General features: G+C 35.5%; 1 protein-coding gene across 4 annotated transcripts in view; it reads right to left on the bottom strand.

The window, feature by feature from the left end:
- Positions 1–978: 978 nt before the first annotated feature.
- The window catches only part of LOC139971701 (uncharacterized), a 37,227-nt gene continuing 21,604 nt past the window's right edge, over positions 979–16,601 (bottom strand). Inside the window, exons 5-10 of one of the 4 annotated variants that reach the window (XM_071978410.1) lie at positions 8,600–8,677; positions 8,140–8,217; positions 7,690–7,767; positions 7,233–7,310; positions 6,866–6,901; positions 979–6,351 (exon numbers count right to left, since the gene is read on the bottom strand). In XM_071978410.1, the coding sequence (XP_071834511.1) occupies positions 6,097–6,351; positions 6,866–6,901; positions 7,233–7,310; positions 7,690–7,767; positions 8,140–8,217; positions 8,600–8,677 (603 nt within the window). In that variant the 3' untranslated portion in view covers positions 979–6,096. The remainder of the gene's footprint in view (positions 6,352–6,865; positions 6,902–7,232; positions 7,311–7,689; positions 7,768–8,139; positions 8,218–8,599; positions 8,678–16,601) is intronic. The other 3 variants (XM_071978409.1, XM_071978412.1, XM_071978411.1) reach the window with 3 other exon arrangements.

The following is a 16,601-nucleotide window of genomic DNA, read 5'->3' as shown; positions in this document are numbered from 1 at the left end:
TGACCAATGAAATGACAACTAAATCATCACTTATTAAATTAGTGTGACGGGACAACGAATGAAAAACATTTGGGCCCTAATCCATGCAGCACGCCTTGAATTACCCAACCAATGAATCATATGAACTCTAGAGACATTGTAGAAGAGTACCACAATGCGTCTTACCCGGTCCAAAGAGTGCTTGACCAATTTAAATAACCACTAAATCAATACTTCTTGAATGAGTGTAACGGGAACACGAAAAAAGCTTTGGGCCCTAATCTATGCAGCACGCCTTGGATCACCAAACCGATGGTTAACATGAACTCTAAGGATATTGTAGAAGGGTACCATAATGCGTCTTGCCCGGTATAAAGAGTGCTTGACCAATTAAAATGACCATTACTCATTACTTCTTTAATGAGTGTAACGGGACCACGAAAAAGCTTTGGGCCCTAATCCATGCAGCACGCCTTGGATTGCCAAACCATTGGGTAACATGAACTCTAAGGACATTGTAGAAGAGTACCATAATGCGTCTTACCCGGTCCAAAGAGTGCTTGACCAATTTAAATGACCACTAAATCATGACTTCTTGAATGAGTGTAACAGGGTCACGAAAAAAGCTGTGGGCCCTAATCTATGCAGCACGCATTGGATCACCAAACCGATGGTTAACATGAACTCTAAGGATATTGTGGAAGGGTACCATAATGCGTCTTGCCCGGTCTAAAGAGTGCTTGACCAATTAAAATGACCACTACTTCATCATTTCTTAAATGAATGTAACGGGAGCTGATTAAAACCCTTTAGTCCCTAACCAAGACTATCATGCCTTGGACCACCCAACCAATGGGTCATATGAATTCTAATGACAATGTAGAAGGGTACCATAATGCACCTTGCCCGGTCCAAAGAGTTCTTGACCAATTCAAATGACCACTCATTTATCATTTCTTAAGTGAATGTAACGGGAGCTGATTAAAACTCTCTAGTCCCTAACCAAGACCATCATGCCTTGGACCACCCAACCAATGGGTCATATGAATTCTAATGACAATGTAGAAGTGTACCATAATGCATCTTGCCCGGTCCAAAGAGTTCTTGACCAATTCAAATGACCACTACTTTATCATTTCTTAAATTAATGTAACGGGACCTGATAAAATCCCTTTAGGCCCTAATCAAGACCAGCACGCCTCGGACCACCCAACCAATGGGTCATATGAATTCTATGGACATTGTTGAAGAATACCATTATGCGTCTTACCCGGTCCAAAGAGTGCTTGACCAATTCAAATGACCACTACTTTATCATTTCTTAAATTAATGTAACGGGACCTGATAAAATCCCTTTAGGCCCTAATCAAGACCAGCACGCCTCGGACCACCCAACCAATGGGTCATATGAATTCTATGGACATTGTTGAAGAGTACCATTATGCGTCTTACCCGGTCCAAAGAGTGCTTGACTAATACAAATAACTAATGCACAATCATTATCCAGTAGATTCATCAATATTTTCTTTCTTGAAGTTTACTCTACGTGTGTACCAGTGTGGTGATACAAAACAAAAGCAACACCTTTGGCGCGCAAGATTAATTTATAATAAAAATATGTTCTAAATTATTCCTTGCAATCTTCAAATTATTAAGTACCTCCGTAGACTGATTCATATGAAACTGTTTCTCTAACTCTGCGATGTGTCTAAGAAGATTAAGTTCATGCTTTCTTTCCTTTGCTTTTTTCTTACTTTAGTTAATAGAAGCAACACGGATTTTATAATTAATTTACTCCCATTTTAGTGCTGGGTTGCTATGGGGAATGGAATTTAGAGCAGAGGCAATAATGTTCTCGATTTACTGAATGCGGTAATGATCAGCAAGCAATTTCCAGTATCCCAGACCTCTTTTAACATAATTAATGCTAATTTCTAAATCAATAATGGAGTGATCTGAAAGGAGGCTAGGGAGAATAGAGGAGTTGGTACCAGAAGTTACCAAACTACGAGAGATTAAAAAAAAAAATCCAGCCTACAACAAATATCATACAAACTATTTGATCTCCAAGTAAATTCTTTGCTGTGGGGATTTCTCTCCCTACAAATATTAATTAAATTAAATGTAGCCATTAAATCTAAATACTTATCACGAGCATTAAAATTGGTCCTAGGATTCCCTCCTGATTTACCGATAGCCAGATTAAACACAAATTTAAAATCCCCACCAATAATAAAAGAATCATATGAAAAATTATGGAGTTTAGAACACATATCACTGAAAAATTCAAAATCATCGAAGTTGGGACCATAAATACAAACCAAAGTGAGATTACTGTTGAATATTTTAAATTCGCTTAAAATACTTCTGCCGTTGGCAGATGCAGAAATGTGTAAAATGGTAACCTCTAACCGAGGGCGCACCAGAATACAAACCCCTCTACTTGATGAAGTCCCGTGACTAAAAATGATATCACCTCCCCATTCATTGCGCCAATAAGATTCATCGTATTAATGTCAAGAAAAATATAAATATGAGTATCAGAGATGATTTTAATTGCATGTTTATGGGTATAACGGATACTATCTTTATTGAAATCTTGAATGCGAATCGTGGTAACATTATTATTGGTGTTGCTTCAATGTTAACCTTTTAAAAGCATCTTGCTATTCAACTCCAGAAACGTTTCTAAACACTTTATATTCACATGATTTTTATCCGATGATCGACAACATATCTAAAATTTGTGAAATCTCCACAACCTTAAACTTTCATTTAAAACCAGCACATTATTTTTCAAAAATACTCTTTCAAACCTTTAAAAACCTTTATTTCATTTTAAGTTTAAAAAAAAACAATATTTTAAAGATTTAGGTTAGAGTAGAAATATTGTATTCAGTCATGCTAACCATTGTCAATTAAATTTTTGTGGACAGCCAGGCATGATTCATGCAGTGATACAAAACAGACTCACAAACAAAGTTAATGTAAGTCAGGTATTTTAAGTAGGGCCACAGATGATTTTAAAAATGGGCATAGATGGTGAGTATGTTACAAATTAACTTCATTTTGGACCTTTACCTTTTCTTCATGTACAACCTTTAAAAAAAACCTCATTTTGTAATGATAATACAATTATTTTCCAAGATACGTGTAGAGGATAAAATTTGCAAACATTTTACATTGGCTTAACGCAAACAAGTTGTCAGACCTATATATTAATAAACAAATCCGGCGGAATTTCCATTGATAACAAACTAAAATTAATAGAGCATTTTCACGTTTTTACAAAACAGTAGCCCTTTTTAATGGTTTTATCTTCAAAAACAAAAGAACTTTCTCTCCAAAAGTAAGCTCATAATGATTTATAATGCTTTAATTCTTCCTAAATTAATTATAGTTTATTACTTTGGGTAACTGCTCAAAAGAATAATTAAGTTGAATCTCTTACAGACAAAGATTATCAGAAATATCAACGATGTACCATACTTTTCTCATACCACTCTCTGTTTAAAGACTCGAAACATTTTAAATGTTCTCGATCTGTAAAAATTTCACCATGGACTTTTACCAAAACGCTTCGACTCGTTTTTCACTTATAAATGCGACTTTCATCATTTGGTCTTTAGAAATCCTAATGCTCAGGATATATGGGGACTTCTGAACATTATTTAGGAGACACAGAGGCAAAATAAATGGGACACTGGTGTAAAGAAATAGTTTGGCAAGAGTTCCTTTACGTCAGGATCGCATATAAAACACTCCTGGTTTCTCCCAAATAATACAATAGAAGGCAGGAGAGTTTTGTCAAAGGTTATACGAATATTGATCATGCTGAAGCTTGCCTCTAGACACACTTCTTTATAGGTTATTATAGTATATTCATATGCATCTATGTAAAATAATAATGAAACTTCAATTTAAGGTATGTTGTGAAATGATAAAAAAATATAATTGTAACGTATAAAAAAAATACTCTTAATACACCTCTGAGAAATGCCTTACTGAACTCAGTAAACCTGAACTCATCTATATCATTCAAGACACAAAATGATAAACACCATTACAATCACAACCAACAACTTGCTCAACCCTTTCCAAAAATGAGAAGTTCCAATCATGTGATAAAACTCGCAGAGGTAATATTCATGGTGCGATCATGGACAACTCGCAATGCTAATTTGGTTGGCTCTTCACCACAGCATACCATAGGCTTACTAGTCAGCCGCCATCTTAGATCAAACCATTGCTCTATTGTCTGACACCTAAGCAGTGACAACCCGAGACACCCACGCCTCTGAGAGTACATCATCTCGTCATCATCGCGTATAGATAATATTACAGTGTATGAGAGATTAACAACTCAAAAATGTTGAAAAGATAGAAAATAAGGGGATTACGAGGCCAGATCTCAAAGCCTCTGGCAGAAAGATCTTGCCATGATGGAGATATGACTATACCATGCTACCTTTTCTCAAAATAATTGAAAGTTAATAGTTGAACAATAGGGAACCTTGTTCACAAGCATTAGACTTGCCAAAGTTGTAACACCCTTGAGGGTGCATAGAATTACAAAATTTTCCACTTAATTACAGTAGTGATATCCTTCAGAATCTTTTCTATTCAACGCAGTCCTGTGGCTCATTAAATATCACTTAACTTCTGTAAAGATAAGACGAGAATATAAAAAGAACATAAATTATATCACTACGCAAAGACACAAATTATTGAGTCACATTTTTTTTCAAGGCATCAGTCAAGGATGTAGGCAGATATGTACTAAATATAACGTGGCAAAAGCTTGTTTCACTCATAGTCACACCCATGACTCTTTGTCAGCAGGCTTCAAAAGTCATGTTATTGTGAATGATGTAACCTTAATTTCATATTCTATATTCCACATGTATTCATAAATCTTTGACACAGTACACTACATAGATATAGGCTGTGGGCTACTAACTCAAATTATTGTGACAAAAATTGTATTTGTTATTGAGGGTTTTTTTTTCATTTCCTTGTTTCCAGAATAAGCAGGTGCAAAGTCTAATGGCTTCTAAAATTGACCCTGTCAGTTTTTTCATGCGCGCCTCGCTTGTAATTTTGTTTCCAGTTGTTAAATTTAGCCAAAACAAAATTCTGTAATTTGCATAGACCCATCACCTGTGACGGCGGCTATGCATCCAATCACTAGATGGCTGATTTCATCACCCGATATTTCTGGTGAATTCTTTTAGCACTGAAAATTCCATGTGAGACTAGCATACATGCCTGTAATGATTTAAACACACAGGCGAAGAGAGAAGGCAGCCAGCAAACGGATAAGATATCAGAATGTAAGTCTTGATAATTTAGGGCAAAATGAATATTTTGGCTACATATCTGGTTTGGATAATGTTAAAGATCTACTAATTTAATTGAGTGATAGTATGAACTAAGAAACTTGTTTTAGTCACAATTCAGTGTAAGACCCAAATATGGCTCACGAGAGATATTCTCAGGAGTCATTAAACTCAAGAGAGCCCTTCTCACGAGAGATCTTCTCTCGAGCCATTTACTCGAAAGAGGTATTAGTTTAGTCTAGTCTAGTTTAGTAGGGGATAAAAATATGACATTCTCAGGCAAACCGTTCCACGCATTCACAACCCTATTACAAAAAAGTATTGCTGAATATTAATCCTACTTTGTAACCTCTGGAGTTACAAAACAATTGACCTCTGTCAGTGAAGGATGAATTTTTCAAAACCATACACAATCTTGAAATCCTGCATCATGTCAGAAATAGATAATAAAAGTATTAATGAGGTCTATGTTTTTCGAATACACCAACCCCTTATATTTCAGTTCATTCCTATCATAAATTTGAGTTGCTTGGATACGGAATCACGTGAAGATATACCAATTTGCCATCTTAAAATCATTTGTTCCATTGCTTGAGTAATACAGTACAAAACAATTATGTGCAACATGTCTTGATCTACCACCCCCCCCCCATCCCCGTCACGCAGCCTCAATACAAAATATATAAAAGAAGCTTGATTCAAAATTTCACACAATTATTATTGCAATTTTTAAGATACGATGTTTATGTAAGATGTGAAGAATCATGATGACTTCTTTTCATCTGATATTTCTTTCGAGATTTTCCGCGTCCTCCCGAAAGCCCGCGGCTCTCAGTGCATTTCCTAAGATCCTTTTCGTGGCTTGTAACCCATTGCTTCTTTGCCATTTGAGGAGCATCTGAAATGCGGCTTCCGGGGTACCTCCGTTGCCTGGTCCATAACAATATGCATCAATGTTTGCTATTTCATGGGCTTTTAATCCCAGTCTCTGGGCAACAATCTTCCTGTTATCGGCGATTCTCGGGGCAATAACCTGGCAAACATAAGAATCAAAGTTCGTTGTGGGTCTCCATGACGACCTCAACTGACAGCCAAATACAGGAGTACTACATGTCTTAACAGCTTACTAAGAAATTAATTATACATCAGTGCCACAACTTATGGGGCTGAAAACTAGATTTTGTGTTAAAACTATAAATAACAACTTATTGTACAATCCGTAGCAGATGTATCCCTGGGCCTTGTTTGTGTGTAATATGGTACCATAGGCGAATAGTACATCACCGCTAACTGGTATAATCGACAGTATTATTTGCCAGGTTACACAGACATTTGAGTACCACACAAAATCACATTATTTATTTATTTATTTTATCACCAAACACTGATAGAAGTTTAAATTAAATAGAACGATAATTAGCAAGTGATTAATGTATTCAAAAAGAAAACATCGATTTCTGTCGAAAAACTCTAACAAGGGCTGGAGCCTTGATTTATGTCAGGATATTACGCTAAAATTCTGCATAAACATATATGTATTAACTAACCTGTAGCTCTTCTTCAGTGACTTTCTCTTCGTGACCCTGGTATGGGGCAGAAAACAATAAATAAAAGTTTATTATATAGTCCGTTGCAGATTCATCCCTGGGCTTTATTTGTGTGTACTCTTTATGTGGTTGCTTCAGTTTTGAGTTGATTTTCCCTCCCCCCTCCCCCCACCCCTTCCTGTGCCACAATAATATATCATTTATATTCATTGTCATACCTGTCCATTAATATTTCATTATAATTTCTTTATCTCTAGTTTCATTTCTCACAATTTGTGGTTCTTTCCAAAGAGAGTGAGAAGAGATCTGGAAAATTACTTTGGACTACAACAACACGTTTGCTTTTCTTTTTCTTTTTGTTTCTCACCTGAAGGTCTATTTGGTCGACTGATTCATCGTGCACACAAGGTTTCTTTTTTTCGACGGCACTGTCTTGGCTCGTACTCTGTGTGGTTGTAATATATACATGATAAGCATACAATTGCAGTATAGACCAAAGTATCATTTTATATTTTATATATTATGTACAATATTATGTCTCTTATATCCCTGGGCTTTATTTGTGTGTACTCTTTAAGTGGTAATTGCTTCAGTTTTGACTTGATTTTCCCTCCCCCCTCCCCCCACCCCTTCCTGTGCCACAATTATATCTCATTTATATTCATTGTCATACCTGTCCATTTATATTTCATTACAATTTCTTTATGTCTAGTTTTACTTCTCTCAATTTGTGGTTCTTTCCAAAGAGACTGAAAAGGGATCTGGATTATTACTTTGGACTACAACAACACTTGTTTGCTTTCCTTTTTCTTTTCGTTTCTCACCTGAAGGTCTTTTTCATCGACTGATTCATTGTGCAGACAAGGTTTCTTTCTTTTGACGGCACTGTCTTGGCTCGTACTCTGTGTGATTGTAATATATATACATGATAAGCATACAATTGCAGTATAGACCAAAGTATCATTTTATATATTATGTACAATATTATGTCTCTTATATCCCTGGGCTTTATTTGTGTGTACTCTTTAAGTGGTAATTGCTTCAGTTTTGAGTTGATTTTCTCTCCCCCCTCCCCCCACCCCTTCCTGTGCCACAATTATATATCATTTATATTCATTGTCATACCTGTCCATTTATATCATTACAATTTCTTTATTTCTAGTTTCATTTCTCATAATTTGTGGTTCTTTCCAAAGAGAGTGAAAAGAGATCTGGATTATTACTTTGGACAACAACAACACATGTTTGCTTTTCTTTTTCTTTTCGTTTCTCACCTGATGGTCTTTTTCGTCGACTGATTCATTGTGCAGACAAGGTTTCTTTCTTTCGACGGCACTGTCTTGGCTCGTACTCTGTGTGATTGTAATATATATACATGATAAGCATACAATTGCAGTATAGACCAAAGTATCATTTTATATTTTATATATTATGTACAATATTATGTCTCTTACTGTATATCCCTGGGCTTTATTTGTGTGTACTCTTTAAGTGGTTGGTTCAGTTTTGAGTTGATTTTCCCTCCCCCCCTGCCCCCACCCCTTCCTGTGCCACAATTATATATCATTTATATTCATTGTCATACCTGTCCATTTATATTTCATTACAATTTCTTTGTCTAGTTTTACTTCTCTCAATTTGTGGTTCTTTCCAAAGATAGTGAGAAGAGATCTGGATTATTACTTTGGACAACAACAACACATGTTTGCTTTCCTTTTTCTTTTCATTTCTCACCTGAAGGTCTATTTCGTCGACTGATTCATCGTGCAGACAAGGTTTCTTTCTTTCCACGGCACTGTCTTGGCTCGTACTCTGCGTGGTTGTAATATATATACATGATAAGCATACAATTACAGTATAGAGCAAAGTATTTTCAATTTTAAATATTATGTACAATATTATGTCTCCTATATCGTTCTTTATTAGATGCATGATATTATCACGCTTAGTATTGCGATATGATCAACGAAAAAAGTTTTACTTTCGTTTCTTCTCTGGTCGTATTATATTAATGATCATCAGTGTCCCTAAATATGCTAGAAAGTTTACTAGTGATCACCAATGCTCAAACGTTAAGGGGAATTTGACTGCCCCTGTAAACAATAGTTACCCAAACTTCAAATTCATCTGATAAAGTCCTACAAAATTCTATCACACAAATAACACTCACTTCTATGATTTTGTCTTCAAATATGTTGCTTAATTTAATACTTTTTTAGGAACGTAATAATAATAACAACAACAACAATAACAATAATATATAGCGCAAAATACAACGAAAAATGTTCAATGCAGCATGATGAAAGCTGCGATCTCCGATCGTTTATAGTCTATACACTGAAACATTAAGCTGGTGAAGATATCATGAATTTTAATGATGAAAAAGGGGCAGGCAGATTTGTCTTGGTTGTTAACTGTCTTTAATAGTTCAAATCCAAACAAAAGAACAGTTACAGGTAACTTGTATAACTCAAGTACGAAAAGGTAGAGTATAAGGAAACTCATATGAGCTTGTAATAATGTACAGTTCCTTCCCATATAATCTATGAAACAAAAAGTAATTAAGTATGATCTTAATATAGAAAGTCAATCCTATCACTCAGAACAAGAGCTACTGTACCTCATGATTTCTACAATGACAACCCTCACCCGCCCCCCCCCCCCCTTACAATCTTCAGCCCTGCAATTCCTGATGCAATTTATGAAGAGAATTGTACCTGATGGAACACAATACATATAACCAGAAAACGAAAAGGTTTAGTGGTTCCGATGCCCAAACATAATTTTATGATCTCATAAGCATGTAAGTACAGTATCTATAAACTGTACTGGCATTGTACTATCCAAGTACAGTAGGTACAGTATGTATAAAGCTAATTAGAAAAATACTATTTTGATCCAACATTGTTATTGTAGGGTACATCCACATAAACAGAGTTCACTTCCTTGAGACTATGGGCTACAAAACAACCTTGTCAATTCATCACATATCAAAGATCACAAGCTACTTTGATGCTGTGTATGTCAAAGATGAAAATTATCAAGCAAATGAAACTGGTGATACAGCCAAAAATATACAAAGAGAAGTCAATAATCATGTGCACAAAATAATACTAATTTGAGAAAGTAACATCAAATTCAAATTCTCTGTGAAGTCTATTAAAATCCATAAGCAAACCCGGAGATCATCATCAAATATTATATTAAGTGAGCTTGGAGTTGAATTAAATGAACATTTTGGAAGTTTTAACATTGCTGTTGTTAAGAATATAAATATGATCCTACAAGAAGCAGGGTTCGCAGGTTTCTTCCGGGGGTGGAAAAAACCGCGGAATAAACCACGGTTTTTTCCACTCGGAAGAAATAGGTTTCTTCCAGTTTCTTCCGGACAAAATGGAAGAAACTCAGTTTTTGGGGAAAAACTGTTGATAAAGTTTCATAACAACCTGCAATGATTTCTAACTATGTAATAAATGGACAAGAAGCAATATAGTGTCATCTAGGTAGTCTATATCTAGGTTTGGAGCACATGACCTGCTTCCACATATACTGTACACAATATTGTACTAGGCTAATAGCATTGGACAATTCAGGGAACAACTATGGGCAAGCAACATTTTGCAGACCAGAATGGTCCTGATTATAGCCCAGTTCTTAGTTAAAAACTGTGTTCCCTGGAAACTAGTGTAGGCCTACTACAATGCACACTCATTACTACTATTACATTGACCACTATGACCATAGGTTTCAATCCTACTCCTGAAGCCTCAGTGCATGGGCCAATCCAGGTTAATCATTCATACTATACAGTATGGCCAGTTATGCAATTCTGGTTGATGGGGGGATCGCGAGATGATAAGTAGTCCTTCCATATTTTGATCTATAAGCAACATCTTTTGGTGTAGATTATAAATTATAATTATTAATTATGAAATTATAATCAAAAAAAAAAAAAAATCATATTTTGATGGTTTCAATGGTATGCATTTCAGTCAGATGGTGGTAAACTATTTGTCTCTTTATCATGTATGTGGGTTGTGCTGTGTTTATGCCAATTTTCACAGTTTCTTCCAGTTTCTTCCGGTTTCTTCCAGTTTCTTCCGGAAGAAACTGGAAGAAACCCGGAAGAAACAGGTTTCTTCCAGTTTCTTCCACGTCCCCGGAAGAATTAGGTTTCTTCCGGAAGAAACCGAACCCTGACAAGAAGGAACTAATGATTACATGCAGTGTTAGAAAAGGAAGACGTTAAGAAATATTTTAGTCTTGTTAAACTGGAACTGCCTCAGATTCAACAACATTTTGTGGTGGGTTTTCAAATATTGTTCCAATTAGGAACTATCAAGTATATTTGCAACAATATTTAACAGAAGTATATAAAAAGTCTTATTCCATCTTCCTGGATACGACACCATGCGCGAAACAGGTAATCCCACTTCTGTCAATGACTACAGACCTATAGACAGTTCAAGTATTGGGATTAATTGCATTGCCATGCAGAAAATTCTTCTCCCATATACTGTATGATGCAGTTTATCATTGAAAATGGGGAATATAAATCTTGCCTACAAAAATGGTGTTGATGCACTGATGCCATACTAACTCTTGTACATGAAATAGTTAGGGGCTCAATCAGCAGGACACAACATTTTGTCAAAGTCCTGTTCTTAGTTTTTCAAGCACTTTTAACGCGGTCTTGCCTAATCGCTTAATTCAAGACCTATGTAGCTTTATTGAAGAACTGTGGCTTTTTATCTGGCTTGCAAGCTTCCTACAAGACTGGTCTAGGCAACTTAAGGCAAGTGAAATCACGGTATAGAAATTTCCATTATTCCTCTAAATCGGATATAAAAATTGGCGTTCCTCAAGGGGGTCCTCTATCGGCTCTACATTTCACCATTTACACGGATGAAATACACTCAGGTTCCAATTGCAATGTAATTAAGTATGCAGATTATACCCCAATTTCTTGTAGTAAATGCACACAAGGGAAGGATAAAGACAATTATCAGTATTTTACCTAAAAATTGAGATGAATAAATTGATGGTTTCCTGGTATTTCTTTAAGACACAAATGTTTACACCAACACAAATATTCTATGTAAAGACATTCTACATTACACATATGGCTCATTCCATGAACCTGGGTTTCAAAGTGTGACAAAGGGGTAAAAATTTCAAATTAGGTTATTTCTTATTTTGTTTTGTATTTTAAGTACTCAAGCATATCTAGTTTCATGAATGAATAATGGTTAAGAATTCTTCCCGTCAGACAGGTAGCTGCAAACATTCAGAGGTATGGAAACTGTCAAAATTGCGGATGTAACAGAGACACCACATTTAACGATGGCCAACCCCCTCCTGACTGAAAGGAAAAGAGCAACCTATTCATGCAGTCACCTTTCAATAATCCATAGGTGCACTATCACATTAAATGTAACATAATTTGGAATTTATTTATTATCGGGGATGAATAGCTTGAAATGTATTCATCAAGCAATGCACTTCAGGTCTTATTTACCCTCCATTTCCTGATATTCTCATCCGTCGCCTCACTTCAACCATATGAAGCAATGGTCACCTCTGTTACATGTTTACATGAGTGTAATACTTGATTAAGATAACAACTGAGCCTCAGGACTCGGAATTTTCATTTGGTACTACCATTCCGCAAAGTTGGGGTAGGATTCTGGGTGTAACGAAGACACCATATCCCTGTTACACTCAATTGTATTTTGGAGTGACGTTCTTTCGGTGGCAGATTTGCAGAAAAATAAACAGACATGAACATAAGGTAATCACAAGTAAATAGAAGACACTTCTTCTTAATTCCTTGACCACTTTATTATTGAAAAATCAACTTGCGGTAACATGGATTCTGGGTGTAACGAAGACACCATTTCCCTTAAACGCAATTGTATTTTGGAGTGACGTTCTTTCGGTGGCAGATTTGCAGAAAAATAAACAGACATGAACATAAGGTAATCACAAATAAATAGAAGACACTTCTTCTTAACTTCTTGACCACTTTATTTATTATTATTATTATTGAAAACTTATTATTGAAAAATCAACTTGCGGTTACATGGATTCTGGGTGTAACGAAGACACCATTTCCCTTAAACGCAATTGTATTTTGGAGTGACGTTCTTTCGGTGGCAGATTTGCAGAAAAATAAACAGACATGAACATAAGGTAATCACAAATAAATAGAAGACACTTCTTCTTAATTTCTTGACCACTTTATTTATTATTATTAGTACTGAAAAATCAACTTGCAATAACATGGAAAACAACTTGGTTCAAGCATAATCAGTCGATTTTAGAATTACATAAAAAAATTATGAAACAGCTAATACACATTCTTTTCTTGTATTTATTCAATTATAATGCAAACTTTAAGAAATTGTCAATACCAACAAATAAACAATCAATTGATCAGTTTTTAATTGCCACCAAATATTTAGCAATGAATGAAACCGGTGCTAACACCAGAGAGATATTTTTATATATTTTTTAATTATTCATTCTGTTAAAATGAAAACATCTTAATTTTCAAATGCCATGTAAACACAATCAAATGCTAAAATATTTTCCTTTTATTTTTCACACCCTACAGGCTCAACATTAAGGACAACAAGCCAGCAGAGCTACGCAAGATATATTGTTTTTAATGCATTTGTCATAGAACATGCTTTTACAGAAGCTTTTTGCGGTTTTCAACCAATCTTAACTTATGAGCTGTTCCTTTAGCTAGATTCATTCCCAACAATTCAAAATAATTGCAACAGAATCACTCATGGTCATACCTAATGGAAACAAATAAAGGATGGTGTTGTGGTATATATTGGTGTACTTGTTTGCCTACTATGCTGGCAAAGTATGTATGTATGTATGTATTGTATGTATTTGTGATCTTCCCGCAAGCAGGAACTCGCGAAAGAAGCCATGGAGGCTTATAGACTTGCAAGCTGACCGAAGCCAATCTCTCGGCAGACATCCATTTAACGTCCATGTCGGGAAGCTGTTATTGAACAACACCCTTGCCAGACGACACACATTGCTGTCGGCGGGAAATCGAACCGGGGATCTCATGACTGGGAGACGCCGGCGTTAACCACTAGGCTATACACTCCGCCGTTAAAAATATTCGTTAAAAAAAATATTCGTTAAAAAATAAATTCGTTAAAAAATAAAAATATTCGTTAAAAAAAAAAAGTTAAAAATATTCACCTCGTTCAATGGCGTAAATAGCATTTACAGTCATATTGTGGGTGGGATTTATTGCCATTTTAATGGAAAATATCTTTGAAAAAACAATGTTGAAACTTGTAAATATTTCTACTTTTATTTCACCATTTGAAGTAATGTTTGAGTACATTAGTTACATGTGTTTGTTGTTGTGGCATCGTGGGGTCAATGAGGTTTAAACAAAACATAGAACAGGACACAAGAAGCTGCTTTAATAGCCAACAAATACTATTTTAAAGAAAAATCATCTTCAGGACTAAACAATAAGGAACGCAGGTTCTACCAACCAACAGAAGTCCATGTGAAGGATGGAGTCTATTGTTCTTTAATGTGAGATAGTTTCATTCCACCATATATTTTGTCAATCATTTTGATTTCTTTGACAGAAAAAGGCCCATTTCCGATGATATCTAAGGGCCCATGAATAATGTACTTACCTGTCACTTCAGCAATATCTGGCCTTGCAGGCCAGTCATAGTACCTTTGCTTCTGGCAAGATTTTCTCAACCTATGCATAAACTTGAAAAAAATGCTTGCTCCCTCATGATTGACTAATCTTCCTACATAGAACTCATTATCATAAAACACTGCATAATAATGCTCTATTTTCATTAAAATTCCTCGAAGCTGCGGAGTTGTCATGCCCTGGTGTGGTGAAGGACCTTGTTGTCTATGTAAACAAGAAATAAAAATACATCCAACAAATTAGAATGTACAGTACATATGTACCATTGTATACAGAATGTAATCATGTACAGCAAAAGGTGTGTAAAGTGAGAGGTGTTTTATTTGACGTTATGCAAATCCAATCATTACTATGAGGAAGGTTATGCTATAAATATTGTACAATTATATCAAAGCAATTGAGAATTTACGGAAATATGGTACCTTGATGTATAACTCACAATTTACCAACATATGAAATTACAGAGAATTCTTATAGGGCATATTCCTGGAAGCTTAATTTGGATGATTTACCTGGTTTTGCCCTGTTGGCCACTTTTTCCTGTGCAGATGTCCTGATCTTCCAGAGAAGTGTGTGCATTGCCAATCTTGTAGGCTGTTGAGTAATGCAGTACTTGAATAATTACCATTTGAAAACAAAGTAATGTTTTGGGTTTATTGTATAACATGTTATGTTAGGCTACAGAATTGTAGTTAAGTATATGATTGTGTACAACAATTCTGTTTATTCTAGAAATATTAATAGTATTAAAAAATGTTTACATATTATTAAATTATGCTACAATGTTTGATTTCCAGGAACCCAAATAAAGAGGAAAATGTGCAGTGTGCACTCTATTTCTTTTAGTCTGAATATCTTGACAACTGAACAAAGGATGCAATGCATGTCAACTGAATAGAGTAGTCTTACCATCAAAGGAGGGCTCATAGCCTAACGTGATACATTGCCTACGCAGTACTAACGTGAATAGGAAAATAATACTGACTAGGCCCTAGCCTAAGTCTTAACGAAATTTCTAAGAAAAAAATGTCACATACAGGCTACGTTATCCTACATAGCCGTAGAAAAAAAAACAATCATTTTAATACTCACCCGATTTGCTGGAATAATATTTACAGCGTGACTTGCATATTTACAGCCTAGCTAGCTTGACCGAGCGTCTCCAATGTAGCCTAACATAACGCTAGGCTAGTATTAGCTCGCGAACGTTACGGGTGTAACATTAGACACTGCATAGTGGTTACGTCGGCGAGATAAAAATCGAATCTGTACATTTCTCCCATAAATACTAAATGAATGATTAGATTAAACAGTGAATACCTACCAGTTTTATCGGGGGATAAATACATAGGGGCCTTGCTAACAAAATAAAATTCCGTAATAAGCTACATCAAATTTTCTTTACTATCACTGTATCAGACGTAACAGTCATCAGAAGACACCGTTCATATTAACCTCGCAAAAGGCGAAATAGGCTTCTAGTTACTACTTGCGGCTATCAAAATGTCACAAAGTTCTAATGAAACATGGTGACAAGTTTGAAGCTTGATCTATTGATACATTTGGAAAAAATACACCTACGTTTTTTTTTTTCCTGCCGTATCTGTTACGGGTGTAACAACCATTGTGGACGTAACATAGAGACACCATGAGTTTCACCTCTCGCATACCTAAAATCGATTCGAAATCAGCGAATACTCGGAACCGACATGAATTATCCATTCAACTTATGTACAAGACAAGGTCAAGTTCATTATTCATCGAGGGTTATTGAATATTTTAAACATATTTACCCGCACGGCGTAACGAACGTCGTAGACACCAACCACGAGTGTTTAGGTTTTATCTTTTATTTTAGTGTGAAAAGTGACCTCAATTAATTTAGCGCTACTCATGATGTTTAGTTCATGTCTGATTTACAACATTTGATGCAAATTAAACCCTATGTCCCTTTTTGCGAAATAAGGTAACCCTCTTCACGACGTAACAAGATAAACTTGGCAGAGACACCATTTGTTACGT

The sequence above is a fragment of the Apostichopus japonicus genome, chromosome 8 (assembly GCF_037975245.1).
Source record: "Apostichopus japonicus isolate 1M-3 chromosome 8, ASM3797524v1, whole genome shotgun sequence".
Taxonomy (NCBI): Eukaryota; Metazoa; Echinodermata; class Holothuroidea; order Aspidochirotida; family Stichopodidae; genus Apostichopus; species Apostichopus japonicus.
The sequence above is the reverse complement of the archived record's forward strand: the minus strand, read 5'-3'. Positions and strand labels throughout refer to the sequence as shown.